The sequence below is a fragment of the Bubalus kerabau genome, chromosome 2 (genome assembly GCF_029407905.1).
Source record: "Bubalus kerabau isolate K-KA32 ecotype Philippines breed swamp buffalo chromosome 2, PCC_UOA_SB_1v2, whole genome shotgun sequence".
Classification (NCBI taxonomy): Eukaryota; Metazoa; Chordata; class Mammalia; order Artiodactyla; family Bovidae; genus Bubalus; species Bubalus kerabau.
In genome coordinates this window covers 186,678,850-186,698,257 of record NC_073625.1, presented here as the reverse complement: position 1 = coordinate 186,698,257, position 19,408 = coordinate 186,678,850, and the positions used below count along the sequence as shown (strand labels likewise).

At 39.0% G+C, this 19,408-nt stretch overlaps 1 protein-coding gene across 1 annotated transcript in view; it reads left to right on the top strand.

Annotated features, from left to right (window-relative positions):
* DSCAM (DS cell adhesion molecule) overlaps window positions 1–19,408 on the top strand; it is a 697,188-nt gene that overhangs the window by 454,668 nt on the left and 223,112 nt on the right. The window contains exon 11 of the mRNA XM_055570128.1: window positions 14,583–14,756. Coding sequence (XP_055426103.1) covers window positions 14,583–14,756 — 174 coding nt within the window. The remainder of the gene's footprint in view (window positions 1–14,582; window positions 14,757–19,408) is intronic.

The following is a 19,408-nucleotide window of genomic DNA, read 5'->3' as shown; positions in this document are numbered from 1 at the left end:
TTTTCTTTTTTTATGGCATCTTTGTCGGGTTTTAGAATCAATATAGTGAAAATGAGTATACTACCCAAAGCAATCTATAGATTCAATGCAATCCCTATCAAGCTACCAACAGTATTTTTCACAGAGCTAGAACAAATAATTTCACAATTTGTATGGAAATACAAAAAACCTCGAGTAGCCAAAGCAGTCTTGAGAAAGAAGGATGGATCTGGAGGAATCAACCTGCCTGACTTCAGGCTCTACTACAAAGCCACAGTCATCAAGACAGTATGGTATTGGCACAAAGACAGAAATATAGATCAATGGAACAAAATAGAAAGCCCAGAGATAAACCCACGCACCTATGGACACCTTATCTTTGACAAAGGAGGCAAGAATATACAATGGAGAAAAGACAATCTCTTTAACAAGTGGTGCTGGGAAAACTGGTCAACCACTTGTAAAAGAATGAAACTAGAACACTTTCTAACACCATACACAAAAATAAACTTAAAATGGATTAAAGATCTAAACATAAGAGCAGAAACTATAAAACTCCTAGAGGAGAACATAGGCAAAACACTCTGACATAAATCACAGCAGCATCCTCTATGACCCACCTTCCAGGATATTGGAAATAAAAGCAAAAATAAACAAATGGGACCTAATTAAAATTAAATGCTTCTGCACAACACAGGAAACTATATGCAAGGTGAAAAGACAGCCTTCAGAATGGGAGAAAATAATAGCAAATGAAGCAACTGACAAAGAATTATTCTCAAAAATATACAAGCAATCATGCAGCTCAATTCTGGAAAAATAAACGACCCAATCAAAAAATGGTCCAAAGAACTAAACAGACATTTCTCCAAAGAAGACATACAGATGGCTAACAAACACATGAAAAGATGCTCAATATCACTCATTATTAGAGAAATGCAGATCAAAACCACAATGAGGTACCATTTCACACCAGTCAGAATGGCTGCTATCCAAAAGCCTACAAGCAATAAATTCTGGAGAGGGTGTGGAGACAAGGGAACTGTCTTACACTGTTGGTGGGAATGCAAACTAGTACAGCCACTATGGAGAACAGTGTGGAAATTCCTTAAAAAACTGGAAATAGAACTGCCATACGACCCAGCAATCCCACTGCTGGGCATACACACTGAGGAAACCAGAATTGAAAGAGACATGTGCACCCCAATGTTCATCACAGCACTGTTTATAATAGCCAGGACATGGAAGCAACCTCGATGTCCATCAGCAGACGAACGGATAAGAAAGCAGTGGTACATGTACACAATGGAGTATTACTCAGCCATTAAAAAGAATACATTTGAATCAGTTCTAATGAAGTGGGTGAAACTGGAGCCTATTATACAGAGTGAAGTAAGCCAAAAAGAAAAACACCAATACAGTATACTAATGCATATATATGTAATTTAAAAAGAAGGTAATGATAACCCTGTATGCAAGACATCAAAAGAGACACAGATGTATAGAACAGTCTTTTGGACTCTGTGGGAGAGGGCTAGGGTGGGATGATTTGGGATAATGACATTGAAACATGTATATTATCACATGTGAAACAAATTGCCAGTCCAGGTTTGATGCATGACACAGATGTTCGGGGCTGGTGCACTGGGATTACCCAGAGGGATGGGATTGGGAGGGAGGTGGGAGGGGGGTTCAGGATAGGGAACACATGTACACCCGTGGCAGATTTATGTCAATGTATGGAAAAACCAATACAATATTGTAAAGTAATTATCCTCCAATTTATATCTATATATATCTATATATATCTATATATCTATATAGATAGATATATATATCAGATCAGTCGCTCAGCCGTGTCTGACTTTTTGCGACCCCATGAATCGCAGCATGCCAGGCCTCCCTGTCCATCACCAACTCCCGGAGTTCACCCAGACTCACATCCATCGAGTTGGTGATGCCATCCAGCCATCTCATCCTCTGTCGTCCCCTTCTCCTCTTGCCCCCAATCCCTCCCAGCATCAGAGTCTTTTCCAATGAGTCAACTCTTCACATGAGGTGGCCAAAGTACTGGAGTTTCAGCTTCATCATCATTCCTTCCAAAGAACTCCCAGGGCTGATCTCCTTCAGAATGGACTGGTTGGATCTCCTTGCAGTCCAAGGGACTCCCAAGAGTCTTCTCCAACACCACAGTTCAAAAGCATCAATTCTTCAGTACTCAGCTTTCTTCACAGTCCAACTCTCACATCCACACATGACCACAGGAAAAACCATAGCCTTGACTAGACAGACCTTTGTTGGCAAAGTAATGTCTCTGCTTTTGAATATGCTATCTAGGTTGGTCATAACTTTCCTTCCAAGGAGTAAGCGTCTTTTAATTTCATGGCTGCAGTCACCATCTGCAGTGATTTTGGAGCCCAGAAAAATAAAGTCTGACACTGTTTCCCCATCTATTTCCCATGAAGTGATGGGACCGGATGTCATGATCTTCGTTTTCTGAATGTTGAACTTTAAGCCAACTTTTTCACTCTCCACTTTCACTTTCATCAAGAGGCTTTTGAGTTCCTCTTCACTTTCTGCCATAAGGGTGGTGTCGTCTGCATATCTGAGGTTATTGATATTTCTCCTGGCAATCTTGATTCCAGCTTGTGTTTCTTCCAGTCCAGCGTTTCTCATGATGTACTCTGCATATAAGTTAAATAAACAGGGTGACAATATACAGCCTTGACGAACTCCTTTTCCTATTTGGAACCAGTCTGTTGTTCCATGTCCAGTTCTAACTGTTGCTTCTTGACCTGCATATAGGTTTCTATATATATATAAAGAAAGGGACTACGCCTTGATTCTTTGGTGCAGGAGAGAAATAACGTAGAGCCTGGTCATCTAGGGTGCAGTGTAGGGAGCAGCAAGCCATATCCTCCCTATTTTCTCCTACACAAAAATCATCTTTCACCTTCCAGGAAACTCTGTGAGTGTTCTCATTGACCAGCATCTTCTGGTCCCAGCATATGGGCACTGATGCCCACTTGCATTCATGCAGCCTTGTTCCCTTTTGTGTGAACAATCTATATGGCTTAGAAACAGGTTCTTCTTCCCATTTCATATATGATGACATCAAGGATGCAGTCAGAATAAGGTAATACTTGCTCAAGGGCCCAGTCAGTTCCTTAGGATTCAGAGATACCATTAGAACTCGGTTCTGATTCTTGGTCAAATCCTCTCCCTATAGACCTGCAAAGACCTCAAAGGGAAGCAGAGATGAAACAAAGATGGTGTTTACTGCTGCCTTCAAAGCAGGCTTGCTTGGTAACACTCAGTTTCTCTTTTTCCTGTTTCCATCCCCTCAGTTCTTGAAAGTCCTGCTAGACATAGCTTTTCAATAAATAAGAAAGGTCACGCAGTAGGAACATACCCAGTCATTCAGTGTGTGCCTTACATAATGTGTGAACACTTTCTTTTCATGTAATGGAGCATTAAAATGGTCCCCACTTGACCTCAACTAGCCACAGAAAACTGACCAAGTTTTAATTAATGATTTCTGGCTAATTTCCCAAAGTGCTTACGTTATGCTAACAGGATTGCAGATTTTTGAAATAGAGTGTGCACTGTGTTAAATTTTGTTCTTTACGATAATGATGCATCTAAAGTCAATGAACTATTCTGTCAAGTCATGGCCAAGTCCACTTTCCTCTGATTGAACATGTGCTCACCACTGGAACTGTTGTCCATATGGTGGATGAATGACTCTGTTTAGCATGATCACATTTATAAATGCTATATCCCATCAAGTTTGGTTCATTTTCTGATGAAAAAAAAAAAAAAGATATAATGGTATTCAACTGCACTTACACATTGTCTCTGTCTCCACTAGGATCTTTTAGTAATGAAGAGACTGCTCTCAGTCCACATAGGAATTAATAGATAATCTTCTTCAGCTACTCAGCTGAGAAGGCTTAGCAGTGAAGCTGAATTTTATTGTAACTCTTTACTATAAATGTGTCAAATATTGTATTTCTCTGGTGAAAATTCTTCAAGGAAAAGAAAGCATTTGTGTTTTTGACATGAACAATCCTATAAATTTCTCACATTCTATCAGCATTTTGATGTTTCAGGGCTTTGTAACACATTTTTATATAATTTGTAAATTCCATAGCATTTTCAGATTTCCTGATTTGCTGCCTTATGGATATATTTTTAAAATCCTACATTTGGCTGAATTTTCAGATTGTGTGTATTAGTCTAGATCTGGCTCCCAATTTGCAGTTAACTTTGAGAAAGGCATCGATAGCCTTTATAGATTTTTCAAACAGTTTACCAAAATTGAGCACATAAATAAAAATCAAAGGCTTTTTCCTCTGATTTTTAAGTTTCAATAATATTTATCCTTACCATAATGAACATATTATCCATAAGAAGGAGTTTTATAGTTTATGAAACCAGACCTTAAAAGATGCAATAAACTTTTATAAGAAAAAGAAGTATGATCATCTCAATAAATGATGAAAAGGTAACTGATAATATCCAAAACGCAATCCTGATTGAAACAACATGAAGAAAAATAAAGTTTTCTTAAAATGGGAATATAGAATCATTTTTAGGATTCAAAGTGCTTTGGCAAAAGAAGAAAAAGACAAAATCCAGCAGTTTAGTTCAGTCGACTGAACTCTTTGCGACTGCATGGACTGCAGCACACCAGGCTTCCCTGCACAGCGCCAACTCCCAGAGCTTTCTCAAACTCATGTCCATCGAGTCGATGATGCCATCGAGCCACCTCATCCTCTGTCATCCCCTTCTCCTCCTACCTTCAATCTTTCCCACCATCAGGGTCTTTTCCAAGGAATCAGTTCTTCACATCAGGTGGCCAAAGTATTGGAGTTTCAGTTTCAGCATCTGTTCTTCCAAAGAATATTCAGGACTGATTTCCTTTAGGATGGACTGGTATGATCTCCTTGCCATGCAAGGAACTCTCAAGAGTCTTCTTCAACACCACAGTTCAAAAGCATCAATTCTTCAGCACTCAGCTTTCTTTATACTCCAACTCTCACATCCATACATGACCACTGGAAAATCCATAGCCTTCACTAGATAGACTTTTGTTGGCAAAGTAATGTCTCTACTTTTTAATATGCTGTCTAGGTTGGTCATAGCTTTTCTTCCAAGGAGCAAGCATCTTTTAATTCCAAGGCTGCAATCACCATCTGCAGTGATTTTGGAGCCCCCAAAAGTAGTCTCTCACTGTTTCCATTGTTTCCCCATCTATTTGCCAGGAAGTGATGGGATCTTCATTTTTTTGAACGTTGAGTTTTAAGTCAGAGTTTTCATTCTCTCTTTCACTTTCATCAAGAGGCTCTTTAGTTCTTCTTCACTTTCTGCCATAAGTGTGGTATCATCTGCATATCTGAGGTTACTGATGTATCCAGTAGATACATGAATATAGCAAAGAATATAGACATAATGTTCACCAAAAAACAAGTACAAATTCATTAAAAGATGCTCACTTATCTATGAGCATCCCTTCATAGACCATAGCCTTGTTGTGGCAAAAGGGCTTGTGTAAGTCAATGAAGCTATGCCATGCAGGGCCTCCCAGCCATGCAGGGCCTCCCAAGATGGATGGGTCAGAGTGAAGAGTTCTGATAAAACGTAATCTCCTGGTGGAGTGAAGGGAAAACCACTCCAGCATTCTTGCTACAATAACCCTGAATAATGTGAAAAAGCAAAAAGATATGACACCAGAAGATGAGTTCCCCAGGTCAGAAGGCGTGAAATTAAAAGATGCTTTCTCCTTGGAATGAAGGCTATGGCAAACCTAGACAGCACAATAAAAAGCAGAGATGTCACTTTACAACAAAGGTCTGTATAGTCAAAGCTATGGTTTTTTCAGTAGTCATGTATGGATGTGAGAGTTGGACCATAAAGAAGGCTGAGCACCAAAGAATTGATGCTTTCAAATTGTAGTTCTGAGAAGACTCTTAAGAATCCCTTGGACAGCCAGGAAATCAAACCAGTCCATCCTAAAGGAAATCAGTCTTGAAGATTCATTACAAAGACTGATGCTGAAGCTGAAATTCCAATCAGGTCACCTGATGCAAAGAACTGACACCTTGGAAAAGACCCTGATGCTGGGAAAGATTGAAGATAAAAGGAGAAGAGGGTGGCAGAGGATGAGATGGTTAGACAGCATCATTGACTTAATTGACATGAATTTGAGTAAACTCTGGAACACACTGAAGCACAAGGGAGCTGGCGTGCTGCAGTTCACAGAGTGTCAAAGAGTCAGACATGACTTAGTGACTGAACATTTATAAGCAAAAGCAAAAAATAATACAAAAATTAGTAAAATCATGTAAATTAAAATAATGAGATATATACCATATTGATGAAGAGCAAAAAAAGTAATAGTGCACATGTCTGAGGGAAAAATGAACCCCAACCAGTGGAAATAAAATAGCTCCATCTTTTACTAAGCAACTTCACAATACATTTTAGCACTAAAATATACAGAATTCCACTCCAAGGATTTACCAAAGAGCCTCTTTTCCACTCTATCTTTCTATTGAACTGATTGATAAGCAGAGAGGTCCACTGAAACATGGTCCTTGGTCTTGTGGAATAGGAAAGATGTAAAGTCAACTAGCATTAAATGATTAAATAATTAAACAGGAATTAGACAAAACAAGGAGCAATAGTGTGTACATACTCTATGCCCTACCACCAGTTTAATAATTTAAATGTCTCTACCACCTTATGAAGGAAGACCTATGATTAATCCATTTTACAGGTAAGGATGCTGAGGAACTGAGTGCCTTCCTGATTACCTAGTTTCTCCCAGTGTACTGGAGATTGCTTGCTGTGTAACAGATTACCCCTAAGCTTGGTGACTTAACAATGATAATGCATTCTTACGATCTTCGGATTTCTTTGGGGCAGGAATCTGAGTACGGCTTAGTCAAGTCCTCTAGATGAAGGTCTCTCAGCGCTGCAGTCAGGTTTCCGGCCAGGGATGCAGTCATCTCAAAGTCCAAGCCCACTTGTGTGGTTGCTGGCAGGATCCAGCTTCTCACAGAACTTTCTTTGAAGAAAACCCTTGAGGAAGTCTGTCTACAGGGAGGCTTACAATGTAACAGCTCACATTTCCCCAGAGTGAGGGTTCTGACCTGAGAGAGAGAAGCCGACAGAGAGGACGCCATCTTTTGTAACCATAGCAAACTGCCCTGGATCCACCACATAGTGGGTGCTTAGTAATTGGACAATAATCACTATTTTGTAAAGACAAAGCACAATTTTATATGTGCTTAAAGGAGAAAAGGTCAGTTTTCATTCCAATCCCAAAGAAAGGCTATGCCAAAGAATCTTCAAACTACTGCACAGTTGCACTCATTTCGCACACTAGCAAAGTAATGCTCAAAATCCTTCAAGTTAGGCTTCAACAGTACATGAACCAAGAACTTCCAGATGTGCAAGCTGGACTTAGAAAAGGAAGAGGAACCAGAGATCACATTACCAGCGTCCATTGGATCATAGAAAAAGGAAGAGAAATCCAGAAAAATATCTAATTCTGCTTCACTGACTAAGCTAAAGCCTTTGACTGTGTGGATCACAACAAACTGTAAAATTCTTAAACAGATGGAAATACCAGACCACCTTACCTGTCTCCTGCAAAACCTGTATGCATGTCAAGAAGAAAAAGTTAGAACTGGACATGAAACAAAGGACTGGTTCCAAATTGGGAAAGAAGTACATCAAGGCTGTATATTGTCACCCTGCTTATTTAACTTATATGCAGAGTATGTCATGCAAAATGCCGGTCTGGATGAAGCACAAACTGGAATCAAGATTGCCGGGAGAAATATCAATTAATCTCAGATATGCAGATGACACCACCCTTATGGCAAATATTTTCATTAATCATCAAACATCTGTTTAAATATTCTGTGAATATTCATATGAATTGTTTTAAATAATTAATATTGTATGTGTTTCTGTTGTAATTTTGCATGTTATGCATTTTGATAATTTTTTGGTCTATTCCCAAGGAGTAAAAGGTGTAGGAATAATTTTGCTCATTTCATCTTACTTTATAAAACAATCAGTAGCTGATACTGAAGAAAGTAGCTCCGAAAGCATTGAGTTGGCCAAAACATTTGTTTGCATTTTTCCATGACTATTGCATGACATCTTTCCAAACAAACTTTTTGGCAAACTCAACATTAAAAACTACTATAATGTTTTTTTCATCCCTGATTTTGAATTCTTTATAAATAAGACGAATTAAAACCATTTATCTATTAGAATGATGTTATGAAAGGCTGTCTAAGCCACCACAGAAATCTCTTTCATACATTATATATGAGATACAGAACTAAAGCAGATGTGTGAGTATTGTTAGTATATACCACTCCTCTAACTTTACATCCTTCCATATGGGCTTCCCTGATAGCTCAGTTGGTAAAGACTCTGCCTGCAAAGCAGGAGACCCCAGTTCGATCCCTGGGTTGAGAAGATACGCTGGAGAAGGGATAGGCTACCCACTCCAGTATTCTTGGGCTTCCCTTGTGGCTCAGCTGGTAAAGAATCTGCCTGCAATGCGGGATACCTGGATTCAATCCTGGGGTTATGAAGATCCCCTGACAAAGGGAAAGGGTACCCACTCCAGTATTCTGGCCTGGAGAATTCCAAAGAGTCGGACATGACTGAGTCACTTTCACTTATATCCATATACTTTTTTTTTTTTATCAGTAATACCTTTAAATCAGACGTCAGCAAACTGAACCACAAGTCAAATCCTGCTCAAAACCTGCTTTTGTAAATAAGTGTTATTGAAACATGATTGTGCTGATTTATGTATTTGGCTTCCTCTGTAGCTCAATGAGTAAAGAGTATGCCTCCAGTGCAGAAGACCTGGGTTCGATTCCTGGGTCGGGAAGATCCCCTGGAGAAGGAAATGGCAACCCACTCCAGTATTCTTGACTGGAGAATCCCATGGACAGAGGAGCCTAGGAGGCTACAGTCTATGGGGTCACAAGAGTCGGACACGACTGATCAACTAAGTACCCACACACACATGTATTTTCTATCACTGCTTTCATGCTTCAATGGCAGAAAAAAGGAATGTCACAGACTTGCAAACATAAAATATTTGTTCTTTGGCCTTTTATAGAAAAAGATTTCCAATCACTTAAAATATTGAGAATTTCTATCCATGAACATAATATAATAAATAGTCCATCTCCATTTATTTAGGTCTTCTGTAATTGTTAGCAACAACTTTTGCAGTTTTCAATAGGCCAATCTTGCACTTATCTTGTTAAAATTTATCTCTAAATATTTCATGCTTTAATGCAACATTATTGCTTTTTAAAAATTTCAGTTTCCAATTACGTGTTACATATATAGATACAATTAGCTTTAAATTTTATATTTTGATGTATCCATGTGTTCTATGACTTTGCTAAATTCACTTATTTTTCTAGCAACTTTTTTATAGGCACATTTGATCATCTATAAATAATTCTGTCATCCATGAGGGAAGGCAGTTCCATTCTTCTTTTCTAATATATGTGCACTTTATTTCTTTTACTTTTTCTATTGTTCTTGCTAGAATCTTCAGAATAATCTTGAATAAAAAGGTCAAGACCAGAACTCCTTGTCTCTTTCTTGATCTTTGGTGGAAAATAGTTTCTACAATTGAGTAAAAAAATGATGCTAGTTGGGACTTTTTTCAAATCTTTTCTCAAGTTATTCCATTTTAAAACTAGTTTACTATGAGATTTTTACCAGGGTCTTATCAGATTGCTGAATTCTATAAAATATTTTTATTCTTTCTTTGTATTCATTCAAGTAATCATATTGTGCTTCTTTGTTGGTCTGTTGATATGAAGAATTTCATTAACTAATCTTTGAATTTAAACCAACCTTGCATTCCTAGATTAAATTTTACTTGGTCATATTTTTTTTATATGTTGATAAACCTAACTTGCTAACATTTGGTTAAGGATTTTTATCTCTGGGTTCGTTGTAGATTTTGATCAGTAGTTCTAAGGTATTTATTTGATTTTGGCATCGAGAGGATGTTGGCCTCATAAAATCAGTGATAAAGTACACCTTCCTTTTGTATTTTCTGAAAGACTTCATGTAAAATTGGTATTTTTTTAAGTGTTAGCTAACCTCACTACTGAAGCTGTCTCGGCTTTGAATATTCTTGTGGGAGATTTTTAACAATAAATTAAAAGTATTTATAGATACGGGACTATTAAGATTATCTAATTTTTCCAGACTGTTCTTTGAGAGTTTGTTTTGTCCCAGAAATTTATTATTTAATAAAACTTTTCAAATTTATTGGCACAAAATTATTCCTAATATTTTTCTATTATCCTCTTAATTCAAATAAGGGCTGCAGTGATAGCCTCTTTCATGATTTTTATTTGTAGCTTATATCTCTCCCTTCTTCTTGATCAGTTCTGATAGAGGTTTATCTATCATATATTTTTTTGAAGAACTATATTTTTGTTTTATTGATTTTTTCTTTAGTTTTTTTATGTTTTCTTATTTCATCGATTTCAGTTTTCCTCACTATTAATTTCCTTATTTCTCCTAACTTTGGATTTTATTTGCTCTTTTTGAATAGCTTCTGAAGGGGGATCACTGATGTGCGATCTTTTTCCTTTTCCAATACAAACATTAATGCTACAAACTTCCATCTACGTGTTGCTTTTAACTGCATTCCATGCATTTTGATATACTGTATTTACATTCTTATTCAACTCAAAAATATATGTGTATATATATATATGTGTATATATATATATATATCTTCTAATTATTTTGGTGATTTCTTCTTTGACTCATGAGTTATTTAGAATTGCATTGTTTAATTTTCAAATATTTGAGGTTTTCCCCAGATACATTTCTGTTATTGATCTCAATGTTAGTTTTTCTGTGGAACTAGAACATCAATTCAGTCGCTCAGTTGTGTCCAACTCTTTGTGACCCCATGAACCGCAGCATGCCAGGCCTCCCTGTCCATCACCAACTCCCAGAGTTCATCCAAACCCATGTCCATTGAGTCACTGATGCCATCCAACCATTTCGTCCTCTGTCATCAACCTTCTCCTTCTGCCCTCAATCTTTCCCAGCAACAGGGTCTTTTCAAATGAGTCAGCTCTCCACATCAGGGGGCCGAAGTATTGGAGTATCAGCTTCAACATCAGTCCTACCAATGAACACCCAGGACTGATCTCCTTTAGGATGGACTGGTTGGATCTCTTTGCAGTCCAGGGGACTCTCAAGAGTCTTTTCCAACACCACAGTTCAAAAGCATCAATTCTTTGGCTCTCAGTTTTCTTTATAGTCCAACTCTCACATCCATACATGACCACTGGAAAAACCATAGCCTTGACTAGACGGACCTTTGTTGACAAAGTAATGTCTCTGCTTTTCAATATGCTGTCTGCTGCTGCTGCTGCTAAGTCACGTCAGTCGTGTCCGACCCTGTGTGACCCCATAAACAGCAGCCCACCAGGCACCTGTCCCTGGGATTCTCCAGGAAAGCATACTGGAGTGGGTTGCCATTTCCTTCTCCAGTGCAGGAAAGTGAAAAGTGAAAGTGAAGTCGCTCAGTCGTGTCCGACTCTTAGCGACCCCATGGACTGCAGCCTACCAGGCCCTCCGTCCATGGGATTCTCCAGGCAAGAGCACTGGAGTGGAATATGCTGTCTAGGTTGGTCATAACTTTCCTTCCAAGGAGTAAGCATGTTTGAATTTCATGGCTGCAGTCACCATCTGTAGTGATTTTGGAGCCCAGAAAAATAAAGTCAGCCAATGTTTCCACTGTTTCCCCATCTATTTGCCATGAAATGATGGGACCGGTTGCCATGATCACAATTTTCTGAAAGTTGAGCTTTAAGTCAGCTTTTTCACTCTCCTCTTTCACTTTCATCAAGAGGCTTTTTAGTTCCTCTTCACTTTCTGCCATAAGGGTGGTGTCATCTGCATATCTGAGGTTATTGATATTTCTCCTGGCAATCTTGATTCCAGGTTGTGCTTCTTCCAGCCTAGCATTTCTCATGATGTACTCTGCATATAAGTTAAATAAGCACAGTGACAGTATATAGCCTTGATGTACTCCTTTTCCTATTTGGAACCAGTCTGTTGTTCCATGTCCAGTTCTAACTGTTGCTTCCTGCGCATACAGGTTTCTCAAGAGGCAGATCAGGTGTTCTGGTATGCCCATCTCTTTCAGAATTTTCCACAGTTTATTGTGATCCACACAGTCAAAGTCTTTAGCATAGTCAGTAAAGCAGCAATAGATATTTTTCTGGAACTAGAACATAATCTGTATTAATTTATCTTATAACATCTATTGAACTTTTTATTATGGCCCAAAATACTATCTCTCTGGGTAACTGCTCCATGTGCACTCAAAACCAGCATGGAATCTGCTGTTCTAGGATGTAGAGTTCTATAAATCTCAGTTCAGTCAAAATGATTGATAGTGATATTAAAGTCATCTATATTTCAAATATTATTTCTTCTGCCCCTATCTTCTCTTTTTGAGACTGTCACTACCCAGTGTTAGAATATTTGATATTGTTCTACAGCTCTAGGACAACCTATTCTGTCTTTTTCACTCTTTTGCACTTTTTGTTTTAATTTGGATAATTTGGTGGCCTAGCTTCAGGTTCACTAATTATTTTCTCTACTGTATTCAATCTGCTAATTAGATTAAGGAATTCCTTACATCTAATATTGTAGAAATGTTGTTTCTAACATTTTATTTATCTGTCTTTCTCTTTTGTATGGTTTTAACGTTCTTTCTGAATCCCTTACCTGTCTGTGGTTATTAGTCATAGTTGTCATAAAGTTCTTATTCGACAGTTTCATACTAAGCTTTCAAGACTGTTGCTGATTTCCTCTCTGGTCCTTCTTGCTTGCTTATTTCTTTTTTTTGTATCTTACAACATTTTATTATCTTATAATACTCTGATGCATAAAAGAGTAGCAACTGAATTGGGCTATACTTATTTCCAGTTCTTTATTTCTTCCTGCTTGTATGTCCAGGATCTTCTTCTCTCACTCTCTACCAAACATGAGATTGTTTACATATGCCATAGCTCCTTGTAGGATATTTTAAATTCTTTGCGGACTAACTTTACCCAGTTGCCTGTGAGTTCTGCTCTGTGATTTATTGCAAGAAAAGTATGATTTTGTAGATTAACCATCTCCTTTTGGTGGTTAGAATGGAAGTGATATTCTTTTGTGTCTTTCTCCATCCTTTTCAGAAATGGAATTCTATTTTTTAAATTTGAATTAATTCATATATCTTCTCTAGAAGTTCTCTTTTGCTAGAACCTACCTGCTTTAGCAATGCTGTTTGCCTTTCAAATTCATTGTGGAGGGTCCCCCTAGATACATAGTTAACTTCCTTTGTCTCTTTGGTGGAGCTGAAACAGGGAAGAGAAGGCACAGCAGTAGTCTCTGCCACTGTGACCTGAGGACATCAATAAGTAAATGGTGAGTTACGGGGGAAACTATAGGAAGAAGTGTATCCCCTCTTGTTTCATTTCCCCATACACAAAGTCTGAAGTTTCCCACATGAGTGGGTGACCTCTCACCTGTTCAGGTCGCACGTGGGTTCTGGGGACACAGAAACCAGCAGCTCTTCTCTAGAGCACATATTTGGCCCATGCTTCAGGCTTTCTCTAGAAAGGAGTTGTCTTCACCTGTGGGTATTCTCCCCAAATCTTCAGATTCAGATCAGAATTTAAGAGAAACCCTATCAGCCTTTCAAGGCCTAGACCACACCCTCCTAAGTCCCAGAAGGGGGAAAAGCAACATAGCCGTATCATCTGATTCAACCAACTACTGTTTTCCCAGAAATCTCCCTTATCTTCTGTTTTATTATTTCTAAGTTTATTTTTCAAAATAGTTTCATATGGATCTTTTATATGGATCACGTTTATGATCATAGCATAGACAAATGGGCTATATCTCCTTGAATGCAAGCACTTTAAGGTGTTTTAATTGTGCTGTCTTAGTGCAATGATCTAACAGTTATTTAATAACATTAAATGGTATTAATAGTACATTGTATTTCTAGACCACGCTTAGAAGGGAAGTCTGCAATATTGGTATTCACCTTGTAGTCTCAGATGTGTGCATCGTGGGAAGTCTTCAAATGTCCTCCCCCTGAAGCATTCTTGTTTACATTCATTTTAAGTCCCTGGGAACACAACAAATTAAGTTAGGTACACACAAGATGTCTACTTCTGTAGTCATTCTACTGTGATTTCTGTGAATAATTTATCAACCAGTTAAGGCTCATCAAATCTGGCTTTTTATGTGGAAACTATCTGTAAGGTCTCTTACTGTTTATCTCAACATTTGAAATGCTATCATTTTAAATAAACATGTTTCTCCCTAAACAAGAATTTCATTATCAGAAGAAAGAAAAAAAAAATCTTGGCCCATCAGGGGCCTGTCTGCTAGGATGTGTGTTCAGCATCCGTCACCTCCCCTTTGTTGTCTGATGACCTTGAGTTCATTGTCTCCCTGTATTTACTCCTGTTGGCATCACCATTCCTCTTTATTTTATTTTATTCCAGGTGCTGGGGTTCCCCAGTTCCAACCGATTGCCCTGAATGGCCGAATTCAGGTCCTCAGCAATGGGTCTCTGTTGATCAAGCACGTGGTGGAAGAAGACAGTGGCTACTACCTGTGCAAGGTCAGCAACGATGTGGGCGCGGACGTCAGCAAGTCCATGTACCTCACGGTGAAAAGTAAGGAAGACGAGCTCTTCATTTTACCTAAATAGGGCTCTGGGGCTTCCATTTTCAGTGGTCTCCACGCACACTGTTTAAAAACAAAACAAAATAAATGTGGTTTGTTGCAGCTGGGGGGGTTGATGCTTTCCTGTCTTAAACATACAGTTGAAGAGGCTAGTAGAAGTTCAGCGACTGTCAGAATATGCAGAGTGTGCATCGGAATATGTGTCCAGGGCAGGGAGCCCTGGGCTTCCCTCCCTCCGCTCCCCTGGCCATGGGTTCAGGCTCTGAGCAGCCCAGCAGATGAGTGGGTTGCTGCCTTTGGCACCCAGATTTCTCTCCTGTTGATTTTATCATGGAAAAGCCTAGTGCAAGGTCTCAGATGTGTTCTTTTCAGCGGTCTCTTCATGCTTTTTGTCATTTGCAAGCTTGTCCATAGATTTCCTTCTTTAAGATCACTGTGAAATCAAGAAACTGGAAACCTCATTATCAACATACTTCCCTACAAGAAGATAAAGCATGTAGGACTATACTTAGGGTCCATGTTGCTGACAGGTCTTATAGGAAAGGGTGAAATTATTTTTATACTTTGGTCGCTAAACCACCAAAGAAAGGACGTAAAGTAGACCAGCTTCTACTGAGCATTGCTCACTAGCAAACGGTTGTACATCTAGTTTACACTGAATGGCTTACGTCTTTCTTCATTTATGTGCTTTGCTACTGTGTAGATTGAGATTTCTTCCTGACCACAAGCTTTAATCAGACTTCCTCTTGTTTAACTATGCTGTGTATAGGTTTTCAAGGATCTCTACCATCTTATTTATTAGGAGATTGGACTTAAAAGTGAATTTCAGTGCTATGTGTGAGAGAGACAGAGACTTAAAGACTAGCTACACAAATTCTAGTATCCAATCTACTGTACTAAGAATTTATTCCAGTTAATCTATTTTTTTATAATATGATAATGAAAATATCAAGCTATCTATTGCTATACTTTTGTATCATGGACAGATTATAGTTCTGAAATAAGGTTGCTTTGAAATATTAATACATTATGGACATATCAATACATAATTTTGACTGCTAAATGTCATATTCTAGAAAAACTGATTTGCAATAATTAGAGGACAAAAAGTCATATCACTTAAATCCAAAGTTGAAGTGGTAATTTTTAAAAATAATAAATTGATGAAATATTAAGGAAACTCAAGATTTGAGGACCAACATTGACCAATATTGATCCATCTTTCCCCAACAAAAAGAATATATTTTGCAATGCTTTAACATTTTAAAAAATTTTGCATGCTAAAAATAGCATATTTTAATGAAAAATGATTCTATTTTCCAAAGCAATAAATGAGAAGAGGAGCATCGTTTTACATTTTTACAAATGCTTTTAAAATATGGTTTTATAGAAGACTGTTCAGTTCTGATATCTCTTTCTACATTTAGACTGTTAAAATATATTGTTCTGGTTGAATTAATAAAGAAAATTTAGCTCTGTACAGACATATTGTCAGAAAAGGAAAGAATATTTTAGTAGCTTTCTCAGATAATTGTGGATATTCTTCAGTGATTCTATACCAAAACTCAACCAGTCGTGGTTTTCAATAAAATAGTTACCATGTGGAATTTGAAATAACATTAATGACTTTTAATACTTGGTTACACTATTCCATTGGTCTTTCTTGCCCTTTAAATAGAAACTGCACACAGTCACAATTTTGTAACATGTTATGAAAGTGACAGTGAATGTCGCTTAGTTGTGTCCAGCTCTTTGTGACCCCATGGACTATACCGTGCGTGTACAGTACAGTACATTTCTCCAGGGCAGAATACTGGAGTGGGTAGCCGTTCCCTTCTCCAGGGGATCTTCCCAACCCAGGGATCGACCCCAGGTCTCCAGCATTACAGGCAGATTCTTTACCAGCTGAGCCACAAGGGAAGCCTGTAACACACTAGATTGGTCATTTTAAAAACATTGGTTCACTGAGTTACACCAGTCTAACAAATGTTTGACTGAGGCATTTCACTGGTGGTGGTGGTCATTCAGTCACACTCTTTTCGACCCCTTCGACTATAGCCCACCAGGCTCCTCTGTCCATGGGATTTCCCAGGCAAGAATACTGGAGTAGGTTGCCATTTCCTTCTCTAGGGGATCTTCCTGCAAAAATCACATTCATTAATATTACCACTCATCTCCTGAGCAAGGTGGTTAAGAATAACATATTTAAAAAAATTTTTCTTTCTATCCCACTAATACATATCTAGGCTCTAATAGATACAGAACCCTCTGAAGGACGTAAATACAGTCAACCATGGACCTTGCCTTCATGAATGAAAGAATCTATGTTTTGAGAAAGGAGACAGCAAGGCAGGAGTAGAGCCTGCTAATCACAGTGCAAGGAAAAGAGTCAGGTGCACAGAGATGCCTGGGAGGACAGCACCATCATTTTGAGGAGATTAAGGGAAGTGTCAGGGTGAAAAAATCGTTTAAAATGGGTAGAATTTGAAAATTCAGAAATTGAAGGTTTCCCCACATCTCTCTCCATACTTTTGGTGCTGGTATTACAGTAGACATGGGACCACAAAGATGTCCACTTCCTCTTAATGGGCTTTCCCTCCTTGGGACCATCAGGCCTGGCTGTGGACAGCTCTGCTCCAGCAGAGGGCAGCCCTGTCAGGACAGAGGGTGGGACGCCTGGAACACACAGGTTCCCATCCCTGTAGAATCAGTGACTACAGAACAGCACCCAGGGTGCCAGAGTTTAGTCCTGAAGGATGCAGTTTGAAAGATAGAGTTGTTGAGGGTAAGCAGAGGCAGGGGAGGGAGAGAGAGCAGATATAAGAGATCAAAAGACTCAAAGCGAGAGGTAACTGTGTTTGAATGTTGTACCAGGGGTGGAGGAGACCAGAGAAAGAAAAATTCATAGTGAGTGTTTGTTCATCAAAGACAGATGTTCTTAGAGCTGGCCAATCTTAGTTTCTGTCTCTCAAACCATATAGACTATTAGCAGAGAGGTGCATTTATGAAACAGTTCATTTTACCAGTTCTTGATAACCCTTGGGGAGCTTTGTACAAGATTGAAGTCAGGAGGACAAGGGGATGACAGAGAATGAGATGATTGAATGGCATCACCAACTTGATGGACATGAGTCTGAGCAAACCAGACACCAAAGCTTAGCGTGCTGCAGTCCACAAGATCGAAGAATCAGACATGACTAAGTGACTGAACAACAAGCTTTGTATATAATTTCAACTTCAGGCATCTGGTATCTTTAACCCTCTAAAAGCACAATGTTTAAACTCTGAAAAGCAAAAACATAATTTCATGAAGAGATATAAAACACAGAGACAGAAGATACACAGTGACTCTGTTGCTCCAGTGATCGCATTTAAACAAAAACAACAGCTAACAGAGCGATGGCTTGCACTTATTCTTCATGTACTTGCTTAACAACACTACTGAGTCTGTGAACACTGACAGGCTTGGGCTCAGCACGTGGTCATGGGAGACCTGCCAGTTGGTGTGTAGATAGTTTTTACCAGGAAAACAGGAGGCAGTGGGAGCAGAGAGCCTCCACTCTGGCCTGGCACAGTCAGACTTGGTACCCAGCTGCCAAGCAAGCGGATTGTACATCCCTGCAGCCATGGCAGGATTATACCTGACATTGCAGCAGAGAGGTTCTGGGCTCTTCTTATATGATGCTACCCAAGCTTGCATCAGGCATGATTTCTTTAATGTTTCAAAAGAAACTGCACTGCCTTCAGTAAAAATATTAAGTATTCTCTCTTTTCTATAAGTCATTAAAAAAAAAAAAAACTGGTCTGCAAATATTTTTAAATGCAATAGGACAGGGCTTTCTACCTGATCAGGTTTGTCAGGAAATTAAAGTGGCTTCTCAGATGAGAGCTCTGGATGCCCAGGGAGGCTGGCACTGGATTTTACATACACTTTAAAGACCCGAACATTACTTCTAGAGCCTGGTGTGGAGGAGGACTCAGTGGATGCTGGGAATCAAGTCCTGGTGCAGACTGGGTTTCCTGTCTGGGAAGTTTTCTTACCACCGCTCCAATGATTTCAAAACCCACCACTCTAATAATAAAGCAATTTTATGAGTGCCTCCCTGCCATCTCCCATTTTGGAGTCAGACATAAAGAGGCCATGGTAAGGGAAGATAGCAGGCAACCACGTTTGGAATGAAAGGTCGTGAGATAGAAAGTCATCATGAGATAAAAAAATAATCAGTGCATATCCTTCCAGCTTTGTTGGTATTCCTGCTTCTGGTTCACCATTATAATTTCAATGCTGATTTATCATTTATGAAAGATGATCCCAGGGATAGTGACCCAAAACACCAGATAATGTTCAGGACTTTTGGCAAAAAGGACAGGGGAACTGGGCTTGACTTTGAATCAAATTTGGCCTCTGGTGATCATGCTACATTCCTCACCCCAGGACCATCAGGGGCTGCAGAAGTCTCTCCCACCCCCACATCAGGGACCACTTGGGATCTGGGGAATGTGGTCTTTTGTGCTAAGAAAACAATTCCTGAAGCTGTGGAATCTTTCAAGTGGAAGAGCTATCTTCTCAGGTGCCAAAATTGCACCCTCCACTGTCCCAGGTTTCTGCCCCAGCCAATCTGAGCCTGTGTGCCTCCAGGAA